Source organism: Geotrypetes seraphini, chromosome 2 (genome assembly GCF_902459505.1).
Source record: "Geotrypetes seraphini chromosome 2, aGeoSer1.1, whole genome shotgun sequence".
In the NCBI taxonomy this organism is placed as follows: domain Eukaryota; kingdom Metazoa; phylum Chordata; class Amphibia; order Gymnophiona; family Dermophiidae; genus Geotrypetes; species Geotrypetes seraphini.
The window spans coordinates 251,842,358-251,854,994 of NC_047085.1; the positions used below are offsets into that span (position 1 = coordinate 251,842,358).

General features: G+C 41.9%; 1 protein-coding gene across 5 annotated transcripts in view; it reads right to left on the reverse strand.

Annotated features, from left to right (window-relative positions):
- Positions 1–3,092: 3,092 nt before the first annotated feature.
- CCDC134 (coiled-coil domain containing 134) overlaps positions 3,093–12,637 on the reverse strand; it is a 90,819-nt gene continuing 81,274 nt past the window's right edge. For 4 of the 5 annotated variants that reach the window (XM_033929359.1, XM_033929360.1, XM_033929357.1 and 1 more), the window contains one exon: positions 3,094–4,965. In XM_033929359.1, coding sequence (XP_033785250.1) covers positions 4,840–4,965 — 126 coding nt within the window. In that variant the 3' untranslated portion in view covers positions 3,094–4,839. Of the gene's footprint in view, positions 4,966–12,637 lie in introns of all 5 variants that reach the window. The other variant, XM_033929356.1, reaches the window with a different exon arrangement.

Sequence of the window (12,637 nt, forward strand, 5' to 3'; positions counted from 1 at the left end):
CAGAATAAGAATGTCTTTAGCATTTCCTTAAATTTGATCAGTGATGTATTATCCCATAAGTAGTTGGGGATACTGTTCCAAAGAAAAGGAGCACTTACAGAAAAGATCGTGTTCTTCATTGTACTAATATGTTTCAATGAGGGGACAATGAGAAGTGTTCCTATCCTAAGCCAGGGGAGGTTAGGTCCACTAGGGTGCAGCACCAGTAAGAGTGCCTGCATTTGCTCCGAGTTGTCAACAGAGAAAGCAAGCTTGTGCAGCATGAACTGTCTCTCTCTCTGTTATATATTTCTACAGTACTGTGTATGTCTACTAGCGCAAGTAGCAGTAGCTAATGTTCTAATGCAGAAAACACAGAGGAGCGTGGTAGCCAGATGGACTTCTTTCGGCACAGTAATCTAAACTTCCGCTGAAGATGATATTCAAAGCATATTCAGAATAATATACCATTTAGAAATTTAAAAAAGCATATTGAATTAAACTTCTGCTTTGGAGTGCAACAAAACTGGATTTTGCTGCCACACATCCTTCAGCAGGCTGCCAACTGAGCCGGTTGACTAGTGGAAGCCCAAATACATTAGAGCAGGGGTTTTAATGCATACTTATAATGAATATGCATGATAGATTTGCAAACAAAATCTCTCTCATGCATATTTATTGAGGGGATCATGAAAACCTGACTGGCTAGAAGTGTCCTGAGGACTGGATTGAGAACCGAGGTAGTTAGGGCAATTAGGAAGTAGAACTTCAAACACGTAGAAACAAATCAAAAAGCATGAGATACTTATTTGAAAAAAACAAACCCTTTTCTTTGTCGATACGCTATTTAAATCAGAATGAAACATTCCTTTATCATGCTCTAGGGCAGGGATCTCAAAGTCCCTACTTGAGGGCCGCAATCCAGTTGGGTTTTCAGGATTTCCCCAATGAATATGCATTGAAAGCAGTGCATGCACATAGATCTCATGCATATTCATTGGGGAAATCCTGAAAACCCAACTGGATTGCGGCCCTCAAGGAGGGACTTTGAGACCCCTGCTCTAGGGCAATGTTTCTCAACTCGGTCCTGGAGTACCCTCCTTGCCAGCCAGGTTTTCAGGATATCCACAATGGATATGCATAAACTTGATTAGCATACTCTGCCTCCATTATATGCAAATTTATTTCATGCATATTCATTGTAGATATTCTGAAAACCTGGCTGGCAAGGAGGATATTCCAGGACCGAGTTGAGAAACATAGCTCTGGGTCAATTAAAAAGGAACTTCTTTCCTCTGGTTAAAATAGATATCATGTTTTGCCTTCTACAGAGTAATCATTTTAAAGGCAGCTGTACATCCAAGATCATACAACACAAGCTAATGCACTCCTGTTTTCATATTTTCTTAAATAAATCTTTCATAGCAGAACACACAACTTCATTACTTAAAAACAAAATGTCTTGAAATCCTGCATCATTTTGGGAAGTTTCCAAAGGTGTCCTAAGCGACAATGAAATTGTTCCAACCCCCATCAACAAAAAGAGCACAAAAGCATTCCTTCTAAGCAGCTTTGAGCTGAGCAGAGACCACCACTGGCATCTTTTGTAATCTATATGTACCTTGTCATTGAAAGGATGAGATCAACACACCTCTCTCTACCAGCAGGAATGACAGCAAAGGACTCCCGTGCAGCTCAAAGCTACCTAGCAGTTGATGCACACCCATACAGTGTACCGTAGAAGCACAACAATCAATATTATAAAAAAAACCACCAAAAAATAACAATTAATTCACTAACAGACAAGGGGGAAAAAAACCAGACAAAATCCTCTGCTTTTAAAAAAGTGCCATCATACTTCAGTTATCATTCATCCACTGATCCTTGTAAGACTGGGAAATGTTTATTTTCAAAAGAATAAAACCCAAACCACCAAAGCCCACCACTCAAAGCAAAACCACAGTGTTGCGCTGCCAACCTTGCAGAGTACTTAAAAAGGGCAACTCCATAAACTAAGGGCCAATATTTCACACCCATTGTGTGGGTAAATGTTTAGAATACTAGCATATATGCACATCTTACATGAGTATATACCAGTATGCTGCCTCTGCGCTATTCTTAAACACAAACTATCTTGCTTAAAGGGTATTTGGCAAGGGGGGCGGGGGGAAGGTGTATACGTACATGGCTAGAACACAGGCTAAACTCCCACTCATTTGCCAATACCAGCTCCTGCTGTTAGACTCTGTTGTAGAACATGCTCCTATGGCCCACCTTTGAGGCACCTATATTTGGAGATGCCCAGTTACAGAAATGCCACCCAAATGTATGAAACCACCCTCAGGAGCAACCTGTGAGGCATACTCCAAGCCCTTGAGCAGGGCTGGCTCAAGAGATAATGGTGCCCTGAGCCAACTTGCTTTGGTGGAATAGCCCCGTCACATTGTTTTGCTTCTGGCACCCCTATCCCAACAGGGCCAGCATCTCTTCCACCCCTCTCCTCATGGACCCAGTACTGCTCCCTCACCTCTCTCAAAGTCCTATAAAGTTTACATAAGTTGCTGGCAGCAGCAGAAGAGGCTGCCTTCAGCCAATTCTTGAGTCTTCCCTCTGCCATGTCCTGTCTATAGAAAATTGCATTAGAGGAGTAAGGATGTGGTAGAGGGAAGACTCAGTAGCTAGCCTAAGGCAGCCTGTCATTTTGCTGCTGTCACTACTACTGATAAACAATATAATCTTTACAGGACAGTGAGAAAATAGTGCCAGACCTGTAGGGAGGGGGAAGAGAGGGATCAGACCGAGGAAATGGGGAGGAAAAGTCTAACATGTAAACCAGATAAGGTCAGAAGCTGGGTATTTTGGGACCCTTAAATTGACGGCGCTCTGGGCCAGAGCTTCACCTGGTCCAATGGTTAAGCTGGCTCTGCCCTTGGGTAAATCATGCCCTCAAAAAGGGGTTGAGGGTGGTGGGAGCTGATCTTGCTACTTGTCCAGTGATTTTTGGATTCACAAGCAACATGAACAAATATTTACAGAAAGCAGGGCAATTATTCAGCTTTAATAATATTTTTTAAAAAAATGTCAATTGTTTATCATCATCATCATCAAAAAAAAACAAAAACAAAACAAAAAACCCTGGCAAACTTAAGTACAGTCCCTGGCAATGGAAGCAGTAAGACTGCAGTATTGTCCAACAGTTCCTGTCGTTTTCTTTTTCTAAACACATAAAAGTAGAAGTCAAGTCACCAAAGAAATGAATTTGTGCTTCTGTAATTCCTTTCGGATCAACAGTATACTACAGTCACAAAAGACAGGCAGGTTCAATTCGATCTTAGGGCATTCTAGACATCGTAGTCTTACTATCTGAAAAGCCATATTAGAAACTCCAGATGTTGGAAACTGGGAAATGCAGGAACCAGATGTTAACTACTTAGTCAATCACATTTGGTAGGCAATCCATAACCCCATCCAGGCCTTGTCAATTTCAATGGGGAGGAAAACATTATGTTAGCATCCAGACTGCTGACACTAGAAGGTAGGAGTCAGCCTAGTATAATTTTGCAGCCTGGAATTCTGTAGTTCTCATTTAACATATATAAAATATACATTTTGGACATATTTTGAATGCATTAAGTTTATAGGTTAAGAAAAAAGAATGATACTTCGGAGGATGGGATTTCTTCCACTGGCTAACCCCATATAAACTTAAGGTTTAGATTAGATTAGAGAACAACCTTCTAAGAGATTTCCATGGGCAAATACAGTAGATATTTAAATGTGAAAAACCCTTTGAAAGTTGGGGTGGGGGAGATGTGATGTTGCAGGCAGGTTAGGGTGGGCCTTCTAAAATTTAAGTGGGTATTTCATTTTTAAATTCTTGCATGTCCTCTTTCCTGGGATACTAGTTATAGTAAAAATTTCAAAGGAAAACACTACATGATGTTTCCCTTGGAAAATTAGCTGTGGAACTGCAAACTTGCTATGGGATGTGATAATTATGTTCGCAAAAGGGGGTATAATTTCGTGACAGAAAGCCAAACATACATTTTTTAAGCACCTCTATGACTATTGTATAAAAACAAGATAGGTACCCAGGTGCTTTCATGAAATAGGCGCCCAGATCCGGCCTCTGTAGTTCAGATGCACACATTTATACCGCTCTGAGAAAAGTGTAAATATAAATGTGTTCTTTATGCATGTATGTGCTTGTTTCAAAAAGTAAATATACCACAACCCTACCTCAGCAACTCCCAAAATATACTTCTGGGAATGCCTGTGTGTAGATCATACAAATGTGGGTGCTATCTTTTACAATTGTCTGTGCCTAAGTACCAGTCTCACCCCTACAATTCTCATTCTTCATCCCAGGAATGCCAAAACATTTATCACAGGAAAGTGCTGTTTTTGGAGCATGTATTTTTATACTTGTGTATCTTCATGGAATTTTGTAAGTGCCTATTCAAGTGTGTAAAACAGTGTTCTATACACTTAAATCTCTAATAAAATTATTCCCATATGCTTACACACTCACTTTAGGAGCATACTTCAGAAATCACTTTTATGTCGGTCCAATAGATAATACTTATCTTTGAAGTAGTTTTATTTTTTTCTAGGTTCAAAACATTTTAATCCAAAAGAAATGAACAGCAATAAAAAATGATTTTTACCTTTATCTAAATAATTATTAAATTTCCATGATATTCCTAGCAAATGAAACACCTTCCTCTGCCTCACCATGGATATGAGTACATTCTCTCTTTTCACTCCTCTTCCATTATTGTCTCTGGCTCCAGGAGATACTTCCTCCTGACCTGCTCCCCTCCCAACCATGCTGTTATGTCCAACAAGGCCTGTCCAGTTTTATAGCTCCGACCGCGACCGTGTAATGCGAGGTCCCTTCCGTATTTCCTTTCTTTTTTCCTCCTTCTTCCGTCTCTTCTCTTCTTCCCTCAGTGCTTTCTGGAAGGCATCTGCATTGGGGAAAAACTGGCAAGTGCCACAACAGCTTTATTTAGTATTTATTCAGAGATGGTCATAAGCAATTGAGCACAGCAACTCAGACATTATATTGCTCTGCAAAGACTCCTCGAGGCATGTCTCCTAAAATACAAATTGACTAGGGGGAAAGGGAGGGGAGATTATGGTAAAAGAAATACGCTTTGTTTTCCTGGCATACATTCTAGAACTTCTGTTTGTTTACTGCATACTGGAAGCAGAGTGCCCAAGGGAAACCTTTTTTATAACACCATTTTATATTTGGATGAGCTAATCGGAGCTAAGCAGCTCCAGCACCACATGAATGCAAAAGTTCTTATTAGGACTACAGAAAAAAGGATTGGCAGTAATCTATATCATTGCAGCACTGAGAGGAAGTCTGATTTGGACAGGTGTTAAGTACAGTAATAACTAGTTCAAGCAGAAATGCAGGCATACCTAGATTGGACCAGATCAAAGGAATGCCATTGTGCTCCCTGAGAAAGCCAAGTTACTTACCTGTAACAGGGGTTCTCCGTAGACAGCAGAGGAATGCAGCCACACTCCAGGTGACCTCATCTCTAAGTGTACACAGGAAGTTCCATATTGCCTCAGTCCAGCAAGACTCATCAGTTTACATCATAGCTAAGGAAAATATTGTCTTGTTCTTCTGAGGGGAAGGTAGGTGGGTGAGTGTAGCTGCATTTCCCCTATGTCTATTGTGAACCCCCATTACAGGTAAGCAACTTGGCTTTCTCTGCAGCTAGCAAGGGGAGAATGCAGGCACTCTCCAGGTAAGCCATCAGCTACATAAATTAGTTTTTCAGATTAGCCCAAGAAAAAACAGGGAGAGGGGGAGCCAGGAAAATGGTGATTAACATGCAGAGGTTGCACTATGTAATCGAACATCCTTTGAGATAGGGACCACTCTCTGGGGTCCAGAGTCTAACAACTGAGAAAATCCACCTGATCGTTGTCCACTCTGGCCACATGCACTGCTGACAGCACCACTAGGTTTCTCTCTGCCTACAGGAAGAGAAGCTGAGTCTCCATGCTCAGGGAGACACTCCTGGTGTCCTCCTGCTGGTTGACGTAAGCCATCATTTTGGCATTGTTCGAGAAGACTTGGACGGCTTGATGATGGAGATGACCTTTGAAGTGGAGGAGAGCCAATCAAATAGTCCAAATTTTCAGGCAATTGATTGATCATTTGTGCTTTGAGGGTGCCCATCAGCCTTGAACAGGGACGGTCATACACACCGCCCCTCAGCCTTTGAGACTCGCATCTGTTGTCAGAATCACCCACTCCGAAATCCGGAGGGGAAGCCCCTGGACAGCGAGAGAGGTCGCAGCCACCAGGCAAGACTGTTCTGTGACACTGCCGTCCAGGGCAGGGCAGTTCCGCTGCAGACTCCAGAATGAAATGAAAGCATCTGGCAGTAGCTAAAGGGCTCTGGCCCAATAGACATCAATTGTCACCACCATGGTCCCCAGAATCTGGAGGTACTGCCATGCTGTTGGGACCGGAGTGGCTTCTCCTGATGGGGCACAGACAGGAACACTTTGTTCTGGCCCAAGTGAATGCGAACTCCCAGGTACTTCACATCATGAGTCGGCTCGAAATGACTCTTCCTGGAGTTTATCACCTAGCTCAGGCGCTGCAGCAACTGCACAACCTGATGCACAGCTTGAAGCCCTTTGGACTTCAAGGAAGCTCTGATCAACCAGTCGTCCAGATATGGGTGAACCAAGAAACTCAGAGTGCGAAGATGGGCTGTCACTATCACCATCACTTTGTCAACCGTTGTTGTCAACCCAAAGAATAGTGCTGTAAACTGGAAATGCTGCTCCACGACATGGAATCTCAAATACTTCCGGTAGTCCAGAAAAATGGGAATGTGAAGATATGCCTCCATCAGATCCAGGGAGGCTAGAAACTCCTCTGGAGCCACCAAGGCGATCATCAAGGGAAGCAAGGCACTCACAACGCCATATAGACCGCTTTGAGGTAAAAAATTGGTCTCCAATCTTCAAAGTCTCTGGAACGATGAAATATATTGAGTATCTCCCAGAACCCAAGTCTTGTTCTGGAACGGGTTCTTTAGCTGCAATATCCAGTAATCTGCAGAATGTGGCCTGTACCTGAGCCACCTTCTTGGGCTGGCCCATCGGGTAATCTAGGAAATACTCGGTCAGAGGATAGAAAAACTCTAGTTTGTAGCCATCCTTGAGGACCTCCAAGATCCAATGGTCGGAAGTAATGGCCTGCTACTTGGCCAGAAAGACCGATAACCGACTCCTTTTGTGTGGAACGGGAGGTAATGGCCTGGCATCAGAATTGTTTCTTTACAGGCCCCACCGGATGACTCCCCATGGGTGGCTGGCATCGAGGACCACCAAACCACAGTCTGGCAGATGAAGAGGTCACTGGCCAGCTAGAGGTCCTGAGTACAGACAAGAACACCTGAAGGGACAAAAATTAGAGATCCCCAAACCCCTGGAGGGGCGGGACCTATTCACAGGCAAAGACTTAAGTCTGTGATCCAGCACACTGGCAATAAGGTCATCCAACCCCTGGCCAAACAAAAGTTGACCTTTGAAGGGCAACCGGCTCAAGGTACCTTAGAAGACTACTGATGAATCCACAGCATCCTGCGAGCAGAGATGGAATAGGCGTATAGCTTAGAGAAAACCTTCAACATGTCATACAGGAAATCACTAAACAAAAAAGCATTGACAGTGCCTAATATTAGATTCTCATAGAATATTCACAGACCAAAATAAATTGATGAATTAATAAATAAATTAATAAATAAGTAAATAAGAGACACCTCAGTACGGGCCTGGGTATTATCGAATGGCTTTTTTAAGGGCCCCAGACAGAGACTCATAAATGACCAGCACTAGGTTTTAAACCTGAATAAGCTCTGCCCCGTACATCATGTGGTTTCAATTGTTATAAACAAAAAATGTGCTGGAATTGCAGACGGCCATCAAGTCTCTCCGTACGGGTAAGGACCCTGGCCCTGATGGCTTTTCGGGTGAGTTTTACCGTATTCTTTCCCCCCATCTCTGTGGTCCCTTGCTCAACTACTATAATACGGCTATAACTAGGGGTTCCTTTCCTCATTATGCTAATGAGGCTCTCGTCATATTGTTGAAGCCAAGCAAAGTGGCTGATGACCCGGGTTCTTATCGCCCGATTTCTTTACTTAATGTTGATTTAAAACTGTTTTCCTGTATGTTGGCTAATCGTCTTGCTCCACATCTCCCATCTATTATCATTGAGGACCAAGTGGTCTTTGTCCGGGGTCAGCAATCGGTCAGAAATGTACGTAAGGTCTTCTTCGCGTTGGCACATTGTCAAGATCTTGAAATCGCCACGTTATTTGTTAGTCTGGATGCCTCTAAAGCTTTTGATAGTGTTAATTGGCCCTTTTTGTTTCATACGCTTGAGTATGTGGGGCTGGGAAGGCTTTATCTTCAAGCGGTGCGTTCTTTATATTCTAATCCACGGGCATCCTTGTTGGTCAATGGCACTTGTACGGATTCATTTCTGAGAGGGAAAAGAGGATGAGACGAAGAAGAAGTCCTGGTGTGATACAGGTGAAGCAGGAGAAGTCCTTTGGATAAAGGTGAAGTAACCAGACCTCACAAGAGAAAAACCCCCTCCCCTCCCTCTTGCTCTAATTCAGTATATTAACTGTGAAAGATATTTCATAACCCACTTGCCAGCTGGCCTATAGTGATTGAGAAATATTCTGTTTCTGAGTTAGCTATGGTAAGCAAAAACTTGTAAGAAACAAGACTTAAATTCCGATGCATGGCACCTGGCCGGATATTATGCAAAGAGGAACACAGCTCATGGTCAGAAAAACAGAGTACTCAGGAACATTATTTAGCAAGATAAATCATGTGTTACCACAGCAGAGAAGGAATTTTGGACTCGGAATTGCATATATGGTAAAGGGAAAAGGGCATTTGCAGGAAAAGGTTAGGCCTTACGGCAAACTGAACAGACGTATAAGATGACACAAATAAATAAGCCAATAAATGAATCTACTTATGTATTGACGTATAAGAAAAATAACCAATAAAGATGTACCATGTGATTTAGGCTAACGTGGTATTGAACACCAAGAAATGTATAAAACCAGGCCTATAAGCAGAAGTAAGGAGAACAGACATCAGAGGACCCTCAGGCCTGAGGATCATATCTGTTACATTATATGCTGAATAATTTATTCTTGTAAGCTGTTACTGATTTGTTAATAAATGTATACCTATTGAAACCAGTATATAGTGTGTGGAGTCTCCATTTCGAGGTAGGCCTAGACAGCGGCTTACTTCAATGGTGACCCACGACTGTGTAGGACACGAGCCTTAAACGACCTCACTGGATTGCAGGCAAAAAATCTGTTGTCAGATTGCCTCTCCATTACTTTTGGCCAAAAGTTTGATTCTGGGTTTTATTTCTGTACTTATGCATTGTTTTCAACTGAACTTCCTTATTTTACAGAGTTGCTGTGTTGCCTTCTTTATCTTGTTCCCCTTTTTTTTATGCTGCACTTCTCCTTCATTTCCTTTTTACACCAGCAATTGAATATGTTCTGCCTTATACACTATTTTCTTTTTCAGCACTAATCTTTTTTTTTCTTTTTGTTTTTTTACGTAGGACTCACTGGTGTCAAATTTGGATGGTCCCGGACCCTGGAGCGGTTTTTCTGCATTGCCTTGCCCGGGACCGGGTTCCCATCCTCAATTGTCCTATTGGTCCTTCACACTGCAGTTATTGAAAACAGGAACTAGGGGGTAACGCAGCATAGCGTAGTATAAGGACTGGCGCTAGAGTAGCCAGCGTAGTATAAGGACTGGCGCTAGAGTAGCCAGCGTAGTATAAGGACTGGCGCTAGAGTAGCCAGCGTAGCATAAGGGACTGGTGTTAGAGTAGCCAGCATAGCATAAGGACTGGTGCTAGAGTAGCCAGCATAGCATAAGGACTGGTGCTAGAGTAGCCAGCATAGCATAAGGACTGGTGCTAGAGTAGCCAGCATAGTATAAGGACTGGCGCTAGAGTAGCCAGCGTAGTATAAGGACTGGTGCTAGAGTAGCCAGCGTAGTATAAGGACTGGTGCTAGAATAGCCAGCATAGCATAAAGACTGGTGAGAAAAGAAGCCAGGATAGCATATATAGTGGAGCAATATTTACGGCCGTTATTACTTTATCTCTGTGTAAATCTTATGTTTACTTCTTCTCCAAACTCTTTCCTTGGTACAGACACTGATTCAATTGCTGGTTGAATTCTTTCCTCTGCTCGGATAACGCCTGGCCTTCCATTTTTCTGTCCACAGGTTAACCATTTTGTAATATTACATTGTATAGTGATATTGTATTTTGATGCTTCTATGAATCCACTGTCTTACATTTTGATGTTTCTCTGCATCCGCATCGTTGGTGCCATGTGAAATCAGTCACCTATATATATCTCTTTGGTAAATAATCTCTAAATCTGACCTATTACTGTTATCTATATATATATCCATTTTCTGTCAGCATGCATCTTTGTGAACCCTCATTATCATAAGTGTTGGGGAACTGATGCCTGACTTCTTTTATCTCGTTCTTCCTAAATTTTCCTCCTGGTACCGGCTGGTGCATACTTGGTGTTCAGGCATATTTTTGAGGGCGGTCTTTATGCCAGTAATCTCTACTGAACGCCCATGAAATATATGTCTTCAAATCTATCTTTCTCAGCCTCTCTTCTCCATGAGAGTCCTGGTATCTTTTCCCCGGGTCATTGCACATGACCTACAAGGGTTCAGGGACACACATCGTTGTTCGTCTGTGATCACAACCAGATACTGACTCATACACTAACTTCCTGTGTCAGCGTCTCACTGGTGATCTGCTCCACATCCTAATTTTTATCTATTCCTGTAGTCTAATAAGCCTCTAAAGGGAATCCAGAGGGGAAGCGCCCCATGGCTATAAACCCCTCTTACACATACATTATTAGTCTGACCTACAAACAAGCTCCTCCGTTCCTGTTACCATCACAATCTCTCCCTGTAGATTTGTATATTATTGACCACCCAGATGGGTGGGCTGCCCAGAGAGGTGGACTGTGGGGGCTTGCCAAACTAACCACACCATTTGCTATCTCTTAGGTTATTTCACAACTGTTGAGCTCCATTTCAACAGCTGTGAAGAGGGGGGGTGAATAAAGGTGACATTATTTTTGTTTTTTGATCACAGACGGATTTCGCATACACTATAAACAGATTACTGGAGATCAGCGAAAGATAATGCACGAAGAAAGCAGAAACTGTATTTGCACAAGAAATAAATATATGTCCAATTAACAGACAAGGTGACAATGCAAGGAAAAAAAAACAAAAAAAAAAAACCCTTTTGTCTTTATAGGTCCAGGATTTTAATATTGCCACCTACGTTTCTTTCTTTTTACTAATGACTATTTTGTTTCCTAGAGTCAGGGAAAACCACATCTTGAACAGGCATGCCCATTATGTCTGATTTCTCCCGCTACTCTTGCTGACATTAGGAATCCCCCTGTTTTATTCTTCTCTGGCTGCCAGTGCTAGCCATGATTATTTGTCTTGTGCCTCTAGCCCTAGTTTTTCTTTCTCTTGCCTGTTCCCTCTTGATTCCATCTGCCGTTGTTTTTTCACCGATCTTCTGTTAAGCCGTTGCTTAGACAATCCTGTTCCTCCTTCTGCCCCCATATTTCCTACCATTGTTGAGCTGAAAGTATACCTCTTCTCTGCATTGTGCTTTGTGTTACCTTGCCCCTTATGATGTCACCATACTGCTTGCTTATGACGTTGCTTTCCCTGACATACCATCTTACCTTGCCAAGCTTTCTTTATTTACGCTTGATATGTTGTCTTCCTGGATTTTATTAGTGTAAGTGGTATTATCATGTATGGTCACTATTTTGTATGGGTTTTGGCTTATTAGTTCTGTTTTTATGGTTTGTTTGTTTTTTTTTTTTTTTGCGCTAATGACAAGAGAAGGTCTTCTAGCCTTAGTACAGCTCTGAGTCTGCGTTTTACTGTAATATTTTCAGTTTGTCATGCTGTCTGATGGCTTCCTTTGTTCTTCCGTTTATGCTTTACATTTTAGCTGTCGCTTGTGTACTGGCCTGTGTAATATATGGCACTTTATGGGAAAGCGAAAGCGTTGCTCTCGTGGTTCTTGTTTCCTGTTCTTTTGTGGTCGCGAACCAGAGAAAAAAAAAAAACCTGGGGGGGGTGAGGGGGATGAGATTGAATGAGACTGAAAGGAGAAGTATATATTTTAACTGTGTTTCAATGTTACCATAAGCTTTCATTAAAACAATTATTTATTTCATATAAGTTTGCTGGATTATAAAGGATTGTTTTTGAGAAAGAGAAGAACAAAATTACAGAAAAGATTAGGATCACTATTGTTTTTATATATAAAGACAAAGAGTATTGGAAAGAAGGGATAAGAGACAAATACCGGAAGTCAATAGAAAGTGTTATGTTAGATTGGCAATGAAGTGAATATATAAGCAGATTATTGAAGTTCATAGAAAGATAGTGTACGTAGATAGGAAGTATACATGACAAGTGATTATGTCTAACCAAATAACTGACAAGCATTAAGTATGATAACTGGCAATGTAAAAATAAACGCACC